At 38.5% G+C, this 19,877-nt stretch overlaps 1 protein-coding gene across 3 annotated transcripts in view; it reads right to left on the reverse strand.

Annotated features, from left to right (window-relative positions):
* The window catches only part of LOC130912336 (FERM domain-containing protein 4B-like), a 95,943-nt gene that overhangs the window by 59,984 nt on the left and 16,082 nt on the right, over window positions 1-19,877 (reverse strand). For all 3 annotated transcript variants that reach the window (XM_057830362.1, XM_057830360.1, XM_057830361.1), the window contains exons 2-7: window positions 13,029-13,094; window positions 7,657-7,751; window positions 7,486-7,578; window positions 4,338-4,422; window positions 2,349-2,405; window positions 2,235-2,257 (exon numbers count right to left, since the gene is read on the reverse strand). In XM_057830362.1, the coding sequence (XP_057686345.1) occupies window positions 2,235-2,257; window positions 2,349-2,405; window positions 4,338-4,422; window positions 7,486-7,578; window positions 7,657-7,751; window positions 13,029-13,094 (419 nt within the window). The remainder of the gene's footprint in view (window positions 1-2,234; window positions 2,258-2,348; window positions 2,406-4,337; window positions 4,423-7,485; window positions 7,579-7,656; window positions 7,752-13,028; window positions 13,095-19,877) is intronic.

The following is a 19,877-nucleotide window of genomic DNA, read 5'->3' on the forward strand; positions in this document are numbered from 1 at the left end:
TCGGCAGATACTCAAACTAAAATGATCGGGATCGGATCGGGAGCAAAAAAACATGATAGGAACAACCATTGCTTTACAACTTTTATATATAGAGGAAAGTCAATTTCATGCAATGACACTTTTCGGACACCAGAGGGCCCCCCCCCCCCTTAAAATCCATTTATGTTGGTATCTTATATTTTGAATGATTATTTCTTGATCTTTTTATAGATAATCACATCACATATTAACACCTCAGACTGATGCAGTACTTTTCTACACCGATATTGTTAATTTACTCCCGCCATTGAAAGAGAGTGACAGAGTTGCTTTAAAAATGGAAATGTTTTTACGTTGACCACACAGTAACTTGGCCATATCACCACTTAAAACATTGAAATTAGGGAAACACATCAACGACCTTCTAATGACTTTAATGTTATCTATTAAACCAGAAATTGCGATGGTAATTTTGCTGTGATGTTTAGTATATCGGGTCACTTCCTGTTGATTTTGAGGCATTTCGAACTTCCTGTAGACATCGGGTCACTTCTTGTTTTGTTTGGGGCTTTTCAAGTTCACTTCATGTTTATATTAGGAGGTTACTTCCTGTTGCTTTTGAGGCATTTCAGAGTCACTTTTTATTCATTTGGGGGCATTTCAGGGTACTTCCTGCTCATATTGGGTCACTTGGGTCGGAAATCAATAGGAGTGAATGGAAGTTTTTGTGCTATTCAAATGAATGGTGAATACGGCTATTGGAGAGCATTGGGAAATTTGAGCCATTAGAAATGAACGAGTATGTTTTTGACAAATTTTGGCTGAACCGTACGTTTTTGTTTTTTTTTTGTATCGAAAGCTGAATAGAACTTTTGTGCCCTTTAGCGTCCTAAATTTGTTGATGTATAAATTATGTGATATGGACGAAAACAGTAGGGCAGGAAGGATTTTGAAATGTCACTTTTTTCCTCCCCAAAAATACGATCAAACGGTTTTGGCCGTTACGCTTGATAACACACATCACTTAAAAGTTTTTTCCCACGTGTTTAAATTGAATTTCTATTTGTGTCAAGCCATTTTTTAGTTCTAGTTAAGTTTTAAGTTAGTCTAAACTGCAAGTCCTGATAGGATTTTGAGTTTTTGCAGTGTTCAAAATAAATGTATGATACAGGCTGTATTGGAGCACATTAGGGACCAGTGCTACTTGGTGTTTTATCCAGCAATGACTACTGAGCTAAAATTGATAGTTAGCATGATTGAGTTTTTATTTTACACCCTCATCACTCCACAATGCTAGGTTATGTTAAAGCCTGTATGTAAGACACGTTAGCTATGCATCGAAAGTGGTCATAATTAATAGAAACTTAGCCCTCCGCAGGGCTAACGTTACTTGAGCTAGTGGCAGTAATATTAATCTTATTCATTAGCGCTTAGCGCTCTACTGCTTTAAGATGGCGGCTGTTTACTAACGCTGCCCAGACGCGGCCGAGCCTGTCATTTCGCATCTAGTTCAACATACATGTGATCTCTATGAGACTCATCAGACGCTACCTGCTACCAACGTAGCATCGTGCGGGCCAGTATTTAGCCACGTCGGCGTCGTTTGTAGCGGCTGTCAGCAGCAGTAAGTTTTTTTTTTTTTTGCTTCTTCCTCTACGCACATGACATCAGCGCGTTGTCCCGCATGACAGGTAGTCCGAGCTAAACGTGATGCTTAGAGCTGTCAAAATAAAAGATTACTCGAGGTGAATAAAATTACTCGGATCAGTTTTTAAACCCGAGTTACTCGAGTTGCTCGAGTATTCGTTTCAGCTTTAGTTTGCATACTATCCTCATTAAAATATGAAAACCCATAAATGTTTGGGTGGTTTTAGTTTAAGCAGACGCTGTTTTTTCATCTGTGTGATTTTGACAAAGATCAGATCACATTTGATGGTGGTTTTATGCAGAAATGTGAGAAAATCAAAAATGTTCAGATACTTTTTCATACCACAATAACAACTGTATCTGAATTCAAATAGTCTTGAAGCTGCTCGCTCCTTTTTCCTGCCATGCCATGTCTCCCCTTGCATCTGTCAGCACCCTGAGATTCATTAGTAGACGGGCGCGAGTTTCTCATTGCACTATAGTAAGCCTCACATTACATTGCTATTGATTGTTGTTGTCCTTACTCCTGAGAAACAAGTGACCTATTCAGTGTTTTCTCTGAAAGATCACCGTGCTGCGAATAAATGTTGATTGTAACAAGCTTTTACCTTGTGTAGTCTCCTTTAGACTCCTAGTTGATTAAAAACAACAAAAAAGAATGTCTCATTAGCCTTTGTTCTAAATAATTTATCGTTGTTCCAGAAAAGAGTAAAGCAACCAACCTGCAAAGCATTTGCTGCCAACTTGAAGACATTCTCACTCTCAACTTCTATAATTCCCTGAGAGAGAGAGAGAAAAAAACAAGTTAAGATGAACAGTATTACAAAGTCCCACCACACTTAATCTTTTTAGTATCGACTTTAATATCAGCCTGCTCTCAGAATAAACCTGTGTTTTTCTAATGTCTTCCACACATTCCTTCTAATTGAGCGAAAACTGCCTGGTGACTCATCAGTAGGCTTCAGCCAAGTTTTAAGGCTGTTCTCAGTTATTTTCTGTTACGCTCCCTCAAGAAGACATAAATGTTTCGAGCCCCCCCACAACTCTCTGCCGCCATTGTAAATAGTATCACTGTACTAGAAAATTGTTATTATTATACACTGCTGGCCAATAGTATTGGCACCCCTGCAATTTTGTCAGATAATGCTCAATTTCTCACAGAAAATGATAGCAATTACAAATGCTTTGGTAGGAATATCTTCATTGATTTTGCTTGTAATACAAAAACAAAATAGAGAATGGGGGGAAAAAAAATAAATCATTATCATTTTCCACCAAACTCCAAAAAAGAGCTGTGTAATCTTGTATGGCTCAAAAATACTGCGCGCACTCTGAAAATAAGAGCGCCACTGCCACCCACTGAGTGGATGTGAAATTGCACTTTATTCTAGTACGGTAAAAAAAAAAAAGGTTCCCCGAGGTCACAGGCGCTGCCCCTGGCATCGTTCTGCGCCCCCCACAATTTGAGAAGTACTGCACTAGCAACATGTCAGTGTGAAAAGCACAAAATGGGAGGAGCCACATTAACTGACGTAGATGCTGTCAGGAAGTGAAAAATGGGTGAACTCGAGCAAGCATATTTACTGTAGTCCCATGCACCAATGCATTTATTTTTTATTGTTGCGCAAGAAAACAGTGACTTTTCCCTATTTCAAGGAGTACCGGAAACTATAATAAAGAGTTTTACTACTTTTAGTAAAAAGATGAATTGTTTTTTTGTAATTCGTGAACTAAATTTCCACTCAAATCCACAACGAGATATCATTTAGCTTAGCAAGGTTAATAGCAAGGGGAATGTGACAGCTATTTTTCGAGTGTCCCAGAGCTCGCCAAACTTAAAAAAAAAAAAAAAAAAAAAAAGCGCATTTATCAAAGTTTCATCGGCCAGGATTTGTGTGTATCCATCTGTCGAAACAGCCTGATAGCACAGATATCAGTATGCCCGCCCCTCTGCTATCAGATATGTAAAAATAGAACAATTTTGGGCACCACCCCTTAGCGTAAATTCACTCATGACTTTTCGCTTGGTCCCAAATGGCCACCACCGCTCACTTTTGCCGAGAAGCCCCCCTCCCACATACACAATGAATGGGTTGCCACGCATCCTTTCAGCTAGTGTGAAACAGCCTTTGAAGTAGCCAAATATTTTAGTCAACTAAGAGTTGCATTATTTCAAAATGAAATTACTCAAGTAAAAGTAGTCATCCACAAAATGTACTCAAGTACAAGTAAAACAGTAATCCGTGAAAAAATTACTCAGCTAATGAGTAACTGCATACGATGTATGATTATTTTTTTTTAAATGGTATATTGTTTTTTCTCAACACACACATTATCTATATGAGCTGTTATCATAATACTGTACATTAACCTATTGCATGACCATATTAGGCCAAAAAAAAAAAAAAAAAAAATCATTGAATTCCGACTACAAAAGTGGACAGAAATGAAGCATCACCGTCCAAAGAGCACAATTGCAATCCAGTGGAGAAAACATATTTCCTACCATGAAAGTAAAATTACTCTAGTGAAGCCCAAATTAGCAGAGTATGAGTATCGTTCTTCTCAAATCTAAAACTACTCGTAGAAGTACATTTTTCTCAAAAAGTTGTAACGAAATAAGCTCATTACTACCAACCTCTACTCATCAGTGGGCTTCAGCCAATTCTTATTTGTATCACATTCGATGAGAAAAAATACAAACTACTTACGTTATAGACAGCAGATTTTGCATTCAGAAAGAATAACTCCACTGTTATGATGTCCTTGAGCTGGGTTATGTTTTCCACATAAAATCTATGATAGAGAAATGCACAAGGACAAAGCATTTTTTACAGAACTTGCTTTCAATATCAAGGTCTTTTATATATACGCATATGTTTTAGACAAATGGGCTATGAACAATCATAATATTTCTTTTTTTTTAATGCTCAACCATCAACTGTACATGTAATATAGTGATATGAAAAAGTATCTGAACCCTTTAGAATTTCTCACATTTCTGCATAAAATCACCATCAAATATGATCTGATCTTGGTCAAAATCAGACAAATCAAAAAACAGTGTCTGCTTTAACTAAAACCACCCAAACATTTATAGGTTTTCATATCTTATTGAGGATTGTATGCAAAAAATGACAGAATGGGGGAAAATTAAGTAGATGAAAAATCACATTTCATATTTTGTGACCCCGCCTTTGGCAGCAATGACTTCAACCAGACGCTTCCTGTAGCTGCAGATCAGTGTGGCACATCGATCAGCACTAATCGTGGCCCATTTTTCTCCACAAAACTGCTGTAGTTTAGTCATATTCCTGGGATGTCTAGCATGAACTGCTGTCTTTAGGTCATGCCACAGCATCTCAATGGGGTCAATGGGGAGTCTGGACTTACACTTGGCCATTCCAGAATGTGTATTTTGTTCTTCTGAAAACATTCTGAAGTTGATTTGCTTCTTTGTTTTGGATCATTGCCTTGTTGCAGCATCCATCCTCTATCTATCTTCAACTGTCTGACAGACAGCCTCAGGTTTTCCTGCAAAACATCCTGATAAACTTTTGAATTGATTCTTCCATTAATGATTTCAAGTTGTCCAGGCACATCGATCATCGATCAGGACTAATCTTGGCCCATACTTCTCTACAAAACTGCTGTAGTTCAGTCAGATTCCTGGGATGTCTGGCATGAATCGCTGTCTTTAGGTCATGCCACAGCATCTCAATAGGGTTCAAGTCTGGACTTTGACTTAGCCACTCCAGAACATGTATTTTGTTCATCTGAAACCATTCTGAAGTTGATTTACTTCTGTGTTTTGGATCATTGCCTTGTCGCAGCATCCATCCTCTTTTTATCGTCAACTGTCTGACAGACAGCCTTAGGTTTTCCTGCAAAACATCCTGATAAACAATGCAAACAATGACAGAAAGGGAAAAATAAGTCAGTGAACCATCACATTTAATATTTTGTGCCCCCCATCCCATTTGGCAGTAATAACTTCCTGTAGCTGCAGATCAGTCTGGCACATGGATCAAGACTAATCGTGGCCCATTCTTCTCTACTAAACTGCTGTTGGTCAGTCAGATTCCTGGGATGTCTGGTATTTATCGCTGTCTTAAGGTGCCACATGCCACAGCATCTCAATGACTTGAACGTGTTTTTTGTTCTTCTGAAACCATTCTGCAGTTGCTGTACTTCTGTGTTTTGGATCATTGTCTTGTTGCAGTATCCATCATCTTTTTAGCTTCAATTGTCTCACAGACGGCTGAGGTTTTCCTGCAAAACATCCTGATAAACCTTTGAATTCATTCTTCCATTAATGATTGCAAGTTGTCCAGGCCCTGACACCGCAAAACAGCCCTAAATCATGATGATCCCTCCACCATGCTTCACGGTGTGGATGAGGTGTTGATGTTGGTGAGCTGTTCCATTTTTCCTCAACACATGATGTCGTGTGTTACACCCAAACGATTCAACTTTGGTTTCATCAGTCCAGAAAAAAAATTGCCAAACTTCTGTGGAGTGTCCAAGTGTCTTTTTGGGAACAAAAAGGGTTCTTTTTTTACCTCTCTGAGTATTCTGCGCTAAACTCTTGGGGTCATCTTTGGTGGACGGCCACTCCTTGGGAGAGAAGCTACAGTGCCAAACTCTCTGCATTTATAGACAATTTCTCTGACTGTCGATTGATGAACATACACACTTTTAGAGATAGTTTTGTATCCTTTGTCAGTTTTATACAAATCAATAATCCGTGATTGCAGGTCTTCAGACAGCTCTTTTGATTGAGCCATGATGCACATCAGACAATGCTTCTTATTAAGACAATTCTTACCCGGTGTGTGTTTTATAATGGGCAGGGCAGCATTAAACTACTCATCAGTGATTGGGCACACACCTGACTTAAATGTTTGGTGAAAATTGGTTTCAATTGCTCTATAAGTCTCCTTAGGCAGAGGGTTCACCGACTTATTTTTCCCCCTTTTGTCATTGTTTGCATTGTTTCCTCATTAAAATATGAAATCCTATAAATGTTTTGGTGGTTTTAGTTACAGCACCCACTTTTTTTCATCTGTGTGATTTTGACAAAGAGCAGATCCCATTTGATGGTGATTTTATGCAGAAATGTGAGAAATTCCAAAAGGTTCAGATACTTTTTCATACCACTGTTAACTAAGAACAAGTCGTTTATTGACGTCACTGGCAGCCAAGCAAGGTTTTAAAAGGTGCTAATATATTTTTGCTCAATTGTACACAGTTTAGCTCTGTTAGCGATCAGGCTTTACCTTTTTAATAAAACTTAATATGTCTTGCATTTCACATATTCCATTACATTCTGAAAACAGTTGAGAAATATGAAAAATAGATATATAGATTTAATAGGTCTTGCTATGGTCAGAGCCATTACTGGAGCTTAATGGCACAATTTTTGCTGAGTCATGCATAATTGCTAAAATGGGAATAGCAGTGTTATTTAAAACACATTACATGGAAGAAATCAACTAAATATATTTTGGGTTATATTTTGTTTTATATTTGCATTAGTCACTATGACATCAGAGAAAAAAAAGTTGCTTTAGGTTATGCTCAATAGCTACTTGGTACTGCAATTATTGGTAGTCTCGTTTATTGCAGATACAATCTATTTTTGTCATTTATACATTAATGAATTCATTAATTTCCCCCCAAAAATATAATATCAACATTTTGGCAACCAAAATTAATGAAATATTTATAGGGCCCTCTAAATCTACAATGTGGCCCAAGACAAAAGATGAGTTGCTCTTCTATATCTTTATTTTTTCGAAATCCAGTGCTGCACCCTGCTGGAGAGCGTTGGTCAAACATGTAGAGGTTTCATATTACCTGACCAGAAAGTTGAGGGCTATGGAGCCGTGCTTCTTAGAAAAGTCATGATCAAGAACTCTGCGGTCCATCTGCAGCCATTTACACTGGCCACTGGAAAATCAAGCATGGCAAAGTTAACACATCTTATAAAGAACACCATCAATTCATTTTCCAAGAATAGTTACATACTTGTCACTGAAAAAGGCAAGACCGAAGAATTCTTTTTCTTTCAGGTTGAAATGGGAGGAGACCAGGTCGACAAGTTCGTATGACAGCAACTTGGGCTGTGGAGAAAGATTATTCAAAATCAGAGGTATCTTATAGAAAGCTTTAAAAAAAAAAAAAAAAAAAAAAAAAACATTGCTCTTTGTACATTTGTCCTATGACCTTTCTGGCTGAAATAAAGCCAAGAGCACAGTAATAGCACTTTTTTCATTGATTAAACCTATGCCTGCGATTGACAGCGATAGACGTCCAATCCATTTGGATTGCAGGGTTGACTAAACAGCGCTGTCAATGGCATTGAAATACAGTGCCTTGCAAAAGTATTCGGCCCCCTTGAATCTTGCAACCTTTCGCCACATTTCAGGCTTCAAACATAAAGATATGAAATTTAATTTTTTTGTCAAGAATCAACAACAAGTGGGACAAAATCGTGAAGTGGAACAACATTTATTGGATAATTTAAACTTTTTTAACACATAAAAAACTGAAAAGTGGGGCGTGCAATATTATTCGGCCCCCTTACTTTCAGTGCAGCAAACTCACTCCAGAAGTTCAGTGAGGATCTCTGAATGATCCAATGTTGTCCTAAATGACCGATGATGATAAATAGAATCCACCTGTGTGTAATCAAGTCTCCGTATAAATGCACCTGCTCTGTGATAGTCTCAGGGTTCTGTTTAAATTGCAGAGAGCATTATGAAAACCAAGGAAAACACCGGGCAGGTCCGAGATACTGTTGTGGAGAAGTTTAAAGCCGGATTTGGATACAAAAAGATTTCCCAAGCTTTAAACATCTCAAGGAGCACTGTGCAAGCCATCATATTGAAATGGAAGGAGCATCAGACCACTGCAAATCTACCAAGACCCGGCCGTCCTTCCAAACTTTCTTCTCAAACAAGGAGAAAACTGATCAGAGATGCAGCCAAGAGGCCCATGATCACTCTGGATGAACTGCAGAGATCTACAGCTGAGGTGGGAGAGTCTGTCCATAGGACAACAATCGGTCGTACACTGCACAAATCTGGCCTTTATGGAAGAGTGGCAAGAAGAAAGCCATTTCACAAAGATATCCATAAAAAGTCTTGTTTAAAGTTTGCCACAAGCCACCTGGGAGACACACCAAACATGTGGAAGAAGGTGCTCTGGTCAGATGAAACCAAAATTGAACTTTTTGGCCACAATGCAAAACGATATGTTTGGCGTAAAAGCAACACAGCTCATCACCCTGAACACACCATCCCCACTGTCAAACATGGTGATGGCAGCATCATGGTTTGGGCCTGCTTTTCTTCAGCAGGGACAGGGAAGATGTTTAAAATTGACGGGAAGATGGATGCAGCCAAATACAGGAACATTCTGGAAAAAAACCTGTTGGTATCTGCACAAGACCTGAGACTGGGACGGAGATTTATCTTCCAACAGGACAATGATCCAAAACATAAAGCCAAATCTACAATGGAATGGTTCAAAATTAAACGTATCCAGGTGTTAGAATGGCCAAGTCAAAGTCCAGACCTGAATCCAATCGAGAATCTGTGGAAAGAGCTGAAGACTGCTGTTCACAAACACTCTCCATCCAACCTCACTGAGCTCGAGCTGTTTTGCAAGGAAGAATGGGCAAGAATGTCAGTCTCTCGATGTGCAAAACTGATAGAAACATACCCCAAGCGACTTGCAGCTGTAATTGGAGCAAAAGGTGGCGCTACAAAGTATTAACGCAAGGGGGCCGAATAATATTGCACGCCCCACTTTTCAGTTTTTTATTTGTTAAAAAAGTTTAAATTATCCAATAAATTTTGTTCCACTTCACGATTGTGTCCCACTTGTTGTTGATTCTTGACAAAAAATTAAAATTTTATATCTTTATGTTTGAAGCCTGAAATGTGGCGAAAGGTTGCAAGGTTCAAGGGGGCCGAATACTTTTGCAAGGCACTGTATGCATTCACAGCCAGGCCTCCCAGTTTAAGTCTATTGGACGTCTATTGTTTTTTTTTTTTTTTTTTAAAGTGGAAGCCAAAGCGTTATATTTGGGTCACTTCCTTGCAATTTTAGAGTATTTACAGGTCACTTCCTGTACATTTTGGAATATCTCAGTGTAACTTCCTGTGCATTTTGGATAATTTCCTGTTGATTTTTAGGCATTTCCGTGCCACTTCATGTTCATTGGTCATTTCCTGTTGAATTTGGGGCATTTCCAAGTTACTTACTGTTGATTCCTTTTGGTTTCGGGCAATGGTGTAGTAGGTTTTGTCATTGGTACAACATTGGTAAGGACGCTATAACAGCATAACCTGCATGTACACTTGTTCCTGCGGACGGGACATTAATAAAACCAAACAAATTGAGTGAGCGAGCGTTAGGGCTACATTTCTAACGAATATGATAATGCGTTTCCTACGTAAAAAGGTTAAATTGTTATTTTGATGGGAGAACGTTTTTCAAAATAGGGGAATTCCCAGTTGCTTCAGATAAAGGAATTTTACAGTGGTTGTTTTTTGTGTGTTTTGGGGGGAGGCGCGGAGGAGATACTACTTAACCTCATTAGTGGAGTTTGACCTTTACATAAAATATATATAGGCTACAATATGTACAGTGGGGAAAATAAGTTTTTAGTCAACCACTAATTGTGCAAGTTCTCCCACTGTAAAATATTGGAGAGGCCTGTAATTGTCAACATGGGTAAACCTCAATCATGAGAGACAGGATGCGGAAAAAGAAACCCAGAAAATCACATTGTTTGATTTTTAAAGAATTTATTTGCAAATCATGGTCGAAAATAAGTATTTGGTAAACACCAAAGGTTCATCTCAATACTTTGTTATGTACCCTTTGCCGGCAATAACGGCGGCCAAACTTTTTCTGTCTCTTCACAAGCTTTTCACACACTGTTGCTGGTATTTTGGCCCATTTCTCCATGCAGATCTCCTCTAGAGCAGTGATGGTTTGGGGCTGTCGTTGGGCAACACGGACTTTACACTCCCGCCACAGATTTTCTATGGGGTTGAGATCTGGAGACTGGCTAGGCCACTCCAGGACCTTGAAATGCTTCTTACGAAGCCACTCCTTTGTTGCCCTGGCTCTGTGTTTGGGATCATTATAGTGCTGAAAGACCCAGCCACGTCTCATCTTCAATGCCCTTGCTGATGGAAGGAGATTTTCACTCAAAATCTCTCGATACATGGCCCCATTCATTCCTTCATTTACACAGATCAGTTGTCCTGGTCCCTTTGCAGAAAAACAGCCCCAAAGCATGATGTTTCCACCCCCATGCTTCACAGTGGTTATGGTGTTCTGACACCTATACCTGACAGTTGCTTGCAATCCCCCATAAACATAAAATTGGGAGCTTTTGATCTTGTTGAGCTTCTGCAGTCAATTTTATAACTTTTTTTCCATTCTGCACGGTGAGGCAATATATTCATATTTAAATTATAAAATATACATTTCACATTTTTGCATCAATAGAAAATACTTTTACGTTTTACTAGGGCTGTCAAACGATTACAATTTTTAATCAAGTTAATCACAGCTTAAAAATTAATTAATCGTAATTAATCGCAGTTCAAACCGTCTATAAAATATGCCATATTTTTCTGTAAATTATTGTTGGAATGGAAAGATAAGACACAAGACGGATATATACATTCAACATACTGAACATAAGTACTGCATTTTTTTTATTATAACAATAAATCCACAAGATGGCATTAACATTAACATTCTGTTAAAGCGATCCATGGATAGAAAGACTTGTAGCTCTTAAAAGATAAATGTTAGTACAAGTCATTGAAATTTTATATTAAAACCCCTCTTAATGTTTTCGTTTTAGTAAAATTTGTAACATTTTCAATCAAAAAATAAACTAGTAGCCCGCCATTGTTGATGTCAATAATTACACAATGCTCATGGGTGCTGAAGCCCATAAAATCAGTCGCACCCAAGCGCCAGCAGAGAGCGACAAAACTCCCCAAAAAACACACAAGTAACAAGTGGACATTGCACTGTGCTGTCATTTTAATCTGTTTGAGCGGGGCATGTGCGTTAATTGCGTCAAATATTTTCACTGATTTATTTAAAAAAAAAAAAAAAAATTATCACCCGTTAACGCGATAATTTTGACAGCCCTTCTAACAACCTGATTTTTAATTATTTAATTGGTTTCAAAAATGGCTCATATGAAAGCTAAGACCCTCCAAAATGATGTTGAATGTACAAAAATATATAGGTTTGACTGAAAAAAATGTTATCATTTAAGATAAGACACAAGACGGATATATACATACGACATACTGCACATAAGTACTGTATTTGTTTATTATAACAAATCAACAAGATGGCATTAACATTATTAACATTCTGTTAAAGCGATCCATGGATAGAAAGACTTGTAGTTCTTAAAAGATAAATGTTAGTACAAGTTATAGAAATTTTATATTAAAGCCCCTCTTAATGTTTTCGTTTTAATAAAATGTGTAAAATTTTCAATCAAAAAATCAACTAGTAGCTCACCATTGTTGATGTCAATAATTACACAATGCTTATGGTGCTTAAACCCATAAAATCAATCGCACCCAAGCGCCAGCAGAGGGCGACAAAACTTCAAAAAACACAAGTAATAAGTGGCCATGACTTGTGCTGTCATTTTAATCTGTTTGTGCGGGGCATGTGCGTTAATTGCGTCAAATAATTTAATGTGATTAATTAAAAAAATTAATTACCGCCCGTTAACGCGATACTTTTGACAGCCCTACTTTTTACTTGTAAAGTACATTTTAAAGCAAGTACTTTTGTATTTTTACTTGAGTATATATTTTTTCTGAGGTACTTGTACTTTTCCTGAAGTATTTTTCTTACCTGTATCTGTGTAAAAAAAAAAGTACTTCAGTAGTAGAGTACTTCATTCACCACTGCCCCTATTCTAAACCGTTTATTAACTATCAAAATAGAAGACAATTCATTTGCTATTTGATGAGTCAATTAATTGTGGCAGTCCTAGTTAACCTGTCATTGACCACGCTAGATGACTAGTCCATTTTGACCGGGAAGGGCGAATGAACATTCGTTAACTATTTGTAAAAGTAACTTGGCAAACATAATAGCCCTCCGAAGTAAACCCTGCTCTAACCATTCAACTAAATCTTCAACACAGTAACAGTTTTTTTGGGGGGGGGGAATGGCCCCAAACACAGTGAAATAGACAGGAGGTGCGATGAGAGCTAGTGCACAGTTGGGTGTGAATTCTCCACACATGGCTGACCCGGAGCAACCCTCTCAGGTTGCACAATGAGACGTCTTAGTTATTATATAAATATTGACCATCTCCACGTCATTCTTACCTGAACCAGCAGCTCCAACTTCCTGTCATCCAGCAATTGCACTTGACACAGTCTGCCCTCGGTCATCTACAGGTAAAAAAAAAAAAAAGAAATTCCAGCATGAGCAGGGGTTAAAGTGGGTCGGAGCCTCGTTTGTCAAATAAACAAATAATTCAATTCAAACCAATAGTCGTGTCCATTGACTGTATATACAGTGGGGCAAATAAGTATTTAGTCAACCACCAATTGTGCAAGTTCTCCCACTTGAAAATATTAGAGAGGCCTGTAATTGTCAACATGGGTAAACCTCAACCAGGAGAGACAGAATGTGGAGAAAAAAAAAACAGGAAAATCACATTGTTTGATTTTTAAAGAATTATTTCCAAATTAGGGTGGTAAATAAGTATTTGGTCACCTACAAACAAGCAAGATTTCTGGCTGTCAAAGAGGTCTAACTTCTAACGAGGTCTAACGAGGCTCCACTCGTTACCTGTATTAATGGCACCTGTTTTAACTCATTATCGGTATAAAAGACACCTGTTCACAATCTCAGTCAGTCACATTTCCAAACTCCACTATGGCCAAGACCAAAGAGCTTTCGAAGGACACCAGAGACAAAATTGTAGACCTGCACCGGGCCGGGAAGACTGAATCTGCAATAGGTAAAACGCTTGGTGTAAAGAAATCAACTGTGGGAGCAATTATTACAAAATGGAAGACATACAAGACCACTGATAATCTCCCTCGATCTGGGGCTCCATGAAAGTTCTCACCCCAAGGCGTCAAAATGATAACAAGAACAGGGAGCAAAAATCCCAGAACCACATGGGGAGACCTAGTGAATGACCTACAGAGAGCTGGGACCACAGTAACAAAGGCTACTATCAGTAACAAAATGCGCCGCCAGGGACTCAAATCCTGCACTGCCAGACGTGTCCCCCTGCTGAAGAAAGTACACATCCAGGCCCGTCTGCGGTTCGCTAGAGAGCATTTGGATGATCCAGAAGAGGACTGGGAGAATGTGTTATGGTCAGATTAAACCAATATAGAACTGTTTGGTCGAAACCCAGGTTCTCGTGTTTGGAGGAAAAAGAATACTGAATTGCACCATACCCACTGTGAAGCATGTGGGTGGAAACATCATGCTTTGGGGCTGTTTTTCTGCAAAGGGACCAGGACGACTGATCTGTGTAAAGGAAAAAATGAATGGGGCCATGTATCGAGAGATTTTGAGTGAAAATCTCCTTCCATCAGCAAAGGCATTGAAGATGAGACGTGGCTTGGTCTTTCAGCATGACAATGATCCCAAACACACAGCCAGGGCAACAAAGGAATGGCTTCGTAAGAAGCATTTCAAGGTCCTGGAGTGGCCTAGCCAGTCTCCAGATCTCAACCCCATAGAAAATCTGTGGAGGGAGTTGAAAGTCCGTGTTGCCCAACGACAGCCCCAAAACATCTAGAGGAGATCTGCATGGAGGAATGGGCCAAAATACCAGCAACAGTGTGTGAAAAGCTTGTGAAGAGTTACAGAAAATGTTTGGCCTCAGTTATTGCCAACAAAGGGTACATAACAAAGTACTGAGATGAACTTTTGATATTGACCAAATACTTATTTTCCACCATGATTTGCAAATAAATTCTTTAAAAATCAAACAATGTGATTTTCTGTTTTTTTTTTTCCACATTCTGTCTCTCTTGGTTGAGGTTTTCCCGTCTTGACAATTACAGGCCTCTCTAATATTTTCAAGTGGGAGAACTTGCACAATTGGTGGTTGACTAAATACTTATTTGCCCCGCTGCATATGTGTGTGTGTGTGTGTGTGTGTGTGTGTGCGCGTGTGTGTGTGTGTGTGTGTGTGTGTGTGTGTGTGTGTGTGTGTGTGTGTGTGTGTGTGTGTGTGTGTGTGTGAGTGCATACATACATACATACATACATACATACATACAGGGTGGGGCAGAGCAACTTGCTTATTTAAATTTGGCGCCCTGAAGTGACGGTTGCTCTGAGGATGGTAGGGATGGACTTATTTAAGAGGGTGGGGCTTAAAGTTTGGTTCTTAATGTGCGTTATTTATTTTGTGTTTATTTTTCAGGAACCCCAGTGAGCATCATGGAGTGGACGAAGTTGAAACACGCTTTCGCTGCTGAGGCATTTTTTTTAAGCGGTCGCTCAATCGTTCGCAACGCAACGTGCATTCGTAAACATTTCAATATTGCCTCTTGTGGTCATGTTCCTGGCCGGCAGTCGATTGCTTCATGGGTAAACAACTTCAGGGAAACGGGTGATGTAAAGAAAAAGAAACCTGGCCTCCCAAAGCGCCTCACATGCATTTTCACAAGCAATAAATTGCGGGGATTAAGTTCCTGCACCATAGCTAATTTGTAGGGATGAAATATCAATTCTTCATGGAGGATTCATCTCACAGAACGAGCAGACAATCCAAGAGCAGATGCGGTTTAGCGGGCAGACCGTCGGAGAGATCTCAAAACAGATTGTCACACCGTGTTTTGAGGTGTCCTTGCTGTTCGTGGGAGGCCAAGTTTCTTTTTTTACTTTAGTTTTTAGTTTAGTTTGGTAAGTTTTATTTTACACATATCTTCCCAAATTATACAGGTTTCATGTTGTATAAATTTACTAAGGATCGTCTATGTGGTTTGAGTGTCACATGCTTTACATACAAGTTCCATATAAAACATATATGAAGTTTATACATTTTATACATATCTTTTCCATGTGGTAACCACCGAGCATGAGCATAATTTTCAATAAAAATGGGAACAACTGCACAATAGAGAATGAGTTTGAAGTCCAAAAAAGATGAAAACGCTCCAGCTCAAAGTTGCCACTGTGAACTAATACCCAATTTGTAAATGCAATGATCCTTCTTAAAGGGGAAAAAAATTACAAATGTCATGAATGACAATGGAACCATTGTTGAAAAGATTTGTTGCTCTAAGAACCCGGGGAAGGATTTGAGGAATTTTGTACTTCACATTAGGTTTCTTAAGCTTTGATTGAAAAAATATATTTCAATAAGTAAACCTTTCTGTTGAACGTAAAACCTTTCTTTGTGATTCACCAGCAAGTTTTCTAAAGTCAAATGCCTGGAAGTTATTGACCACTGTTGGATTTTGTTCCTTGTAGAACACATTGTGCTGTCAGTTTAATCAAATTGTCAGATGAAACGACAGTGAATTCAACAGGCCAAACCCAAAATATCTTGGAAAAAAGCCACATTTGCAGGATTTAACAGTTCTTTTATCTGACAGAATGAGGCTGATCACCACTTGTCCAGTTCTATCATAGAGACGCGAAGGATTCTCATACCTGGTAAAGTTCTCCAGGGAAAGTGCAGCTGCGGATACATTCTTGACTCATTCTTTCATTGTACTCTTCTTGAGGATGTCAAAAGAGGTCTGGCAAGCCGTTTGTATGCAGGCTTCTAAGATTGTGACAGCTTAGTGGCCAATTCCTATGAATTCAGCGGTGGACTTAACTCATTGGCTGCCATTGATGAAAGTAGATGAACTAGATCTATTCTAGAGATGAACTATTTTAAATTGACCACACAATGACTTAGAAGATTAATTTGCTTTGATTTTTATTTTAAAATTTAAAACTTTTTTTGGGCTGGAACATTTGATTTAATGCGGTCTACATTTCCCCAGACTCTATCTCAGGGGTCAGGAACCTATGGCTCGCGAGCCATATCTGGCTCTTTTGACGAGTGCATCTGGCTCGCTGCCAACCTTTAATCTTAAATGTGGAACTGGTAGGCTCGCTTGACATGAACAAGCAGTGACGGGCTCATGGCGCATTCTCACATCGATCTTGGACACTTCAAACTTACGTTGCAATAATATTCTTCAATTCAGTTCCGATTGGTGGTCGAGGATTGCACAGAGATGGGCATTACAAAGCTCGCCTCGCGCGTTACGTCTCCGCTCCGCCAGCAACGTGGCTATAACATATAGTATCGTCAATAAAAATGCATAGGGGAAAATGTGTACACTAAGTCACACAGGCAGGCGATCGGTTTCACTTTCATGACTTTTTCGCCTGTCAAATTGTTGCCACTTCCAGGAGAGTGAGACTCATGACACTGCTGCCCTGAGAGACTCCACCTTTCTCGGCCACTGTGATGCATACGTCTCGCTGGTTGTGGATTCCACTTCCAGGAAATACTGTATACGCAACCCCAATCCATGTTTCTATTTGTTAGGTTCCAAGTGGTGAGTGCGCAACTGAGCAACGATTGCACCATCTCAAGTGACGATGTTAGGCTTACGTTGTTGTTTTCTCAAGATTTTTATCAATCACAACTCAACGACTTTATAAAATGTATACACACAAACACACACGCTTTATGGCTCTCGTGGAATCACATTTTGAAATATGTTGGGTGTTTTGGCTCTCTCGGTCAAAAAGGTTCCCGACCCCTGCTCTATCTCAAGTGGCCTCTGGATAAATTGAGTTTGAGACTGGAGTTATCCAATATTATCGGGTAGCTGATGATCTTGACCGATAAAAGCATTGTAAAAATGATATCGAATGATAAAGACATTGGTTTTTTATTATAAGTTGAGGGCAAATATCCATATGGCAGTGCTGTCATGTTCACTTATTGCCTGCCTGTGTTTCTGGTGTTTTGACGCTCCCTGCTGGCGCTAGTTGTAATTAGTTTTGAAAAGTTCCAACACTTTCTGCTGACGTCATCATATGTTGATGCGAGCTCATTGTGAATAGAGAGAGCTAAATGGATGAGCTAAAGTCTGCAGCTAATGTACCATAGTAGTTCTTGCCATCTCACCACGTTATTCGTGCCTCACACAAGCATCGCTTGTCAGTTATATTCTTCTTTTGATTTATATCCATGAGGGTTGTGTAGTATATTGAAGATGTGTATACTGTATTTTGTTTTGTTTGCATTTGTGGTGAAATGTGGTTATATTATTTCATAGCTTGCAACTGGCAAGCTGTACTACCAGTTGCTATTCAAATTGACACGTGGCGTCTACTTTGCTTTATTTACTTTATTTCAAGTTATTGACACAATGTTTTGTTGTTTTTCATTTTACAAAGAAGTATCACTGCTCTTGTCAAGAGAAAAATGACCAAAGTAAAGCCAATTTACTTTAAACCGTCTGACTTCTCTTCATAGGCTGATTTGTTCGCTAACTGTCGATTTATGCACCCACATACACACAATGAGGACAAAATAAGTGACTTATTGGCACTTTGCACCTGCAAAAAATTGATGTTTGCACAATGTATTTTGATTTGAACAATAAATATAATGGTGCATACAACGCACTTTTCCATAACTTCAGTTGAAGTTGTTTTCTTATTTTTCTCAGAATGTTTATTTGGAAAACCTTGAAGTTGTTACATTTATCATTATTAAAGCATCCAGTAGGGCATAATACAATTAGCCATGGGCGTCGTCATGGCTAATGGAACATTAGCTACAGTACCCCAATATAAATTTCACCGGTAAAAAAATAAAAAATAAAATAAAATACTTTGGAGTTTTAAGTGTGCATAGCGTAATCTACAGAATGTGCCTATTTAATATGGTCATATTGCTCTATTCACTCCATATTTCTGTCTTTTTGTCCTTAATTCATATGATAATTAATAATAATTCATATTCTTTGTTCCATGTTTAAATCATCATTTTTACGATAGTTTATTATGTTTTGTCATGCCGTCTTGAAACAAACATTGCACCTTCCTCTGTCTAATAGAATTAAAGATATCTGAAAAAGAGGAATTTGGCTTAGACTGTTTTTGCAGTAAAATATTTCTTTTTTTTTTGCCCTCTTTATGACTCATACTTGTGCAATGTGTAAAAAAGAGATGCAAAATGACTGTAAAGGTTTCGAAATGTTGGTCTATGACCGCCTGCAGCAATGCTATTTATGGATGAAACACAAGAGTGGTGCGTACTGGGATTTAAAACTGGTCGATATGCAATCAAAAACACATATAAAACTAATGGTAATCAGGGGGATCCTCATTTAAGATTTGACTAATGAAAAAAGTATAGTCAATTCAACCATAATAAAAGCCAGTTTACCACCAGAGATTTAGATAATTAAGGTTTCAGTCAGAAATGTGCCCTTGTGGCATCATGGGGACTGAAGATAAGGTCTGAAAGGAAAAAAAAAAACTGGAAAATTTAACCTGTCGTTAATAAGGGACACCAGCAAGTCTGATCTGTTTCCACTTTTCATGCATTATTGATGAAGGTTGGTGTTACACAAAAGAGTGTTTTCTTGAAGACACCCAATTACAAAGGAATACATCCTCCCAACGTATTGCAATGCCTGTACATTACAATTCAAGAGAAAATAAAACCAAAGTCTGCTGAGATAGGCTGCAACGCAGGGTCAAGGTATAGAATATAAATGGATGAATGAATACAATGTAATTTTAGGAAATCTGGATACAGGAAGTGTTTGTGCAACTCAGTGAGGAAAAAAATCCAGATTGTTCACAGTAATACAATCCCAGACAAAAGTCTTGCCGCTTGTCCATTTTATAGAAACAATTGTTAATAACCTGACTTTTAATTATTCAATTGGTTTCAGAAATGGCTCATATGAAAGCTAAGACCCTCCCAAATGATGTTGAATGTACAAAAATATATTTGTTTCACTGAAAAAAGAGTTACCATTAAATGAAGACATGAAGGTCAAATTTTGGCAAGACAAAAGTTTTGTCGCCTACAGAAAGTAGTGTTAAAATTGAACTCAAAATCTTGATCTTCTTTGCCTTGAGGAAGTTTGAGGTAGAGATTGAAGTATGTGATGGAGCACCATTCTGCTGCAGAATTTGTCCCTTTTTATGGTTAGGAATGTAAGAGG

This window comes from Corythoichthys intestinalis, chromosome 2 (assembly GCF_030265065.1).
Source record: "Corythoichthys intestinalis isolate RoL2023-P3 chromosome 2, ASM3026506v1, whole genome shotgun sequence".
Lineage (NCBI taxonomy): Eukaryota > Metazoa > Chordata > Actinopteri > Syngnathiformes > Syngnathidae > Corythoichthys > Corythoichthys intestinalis.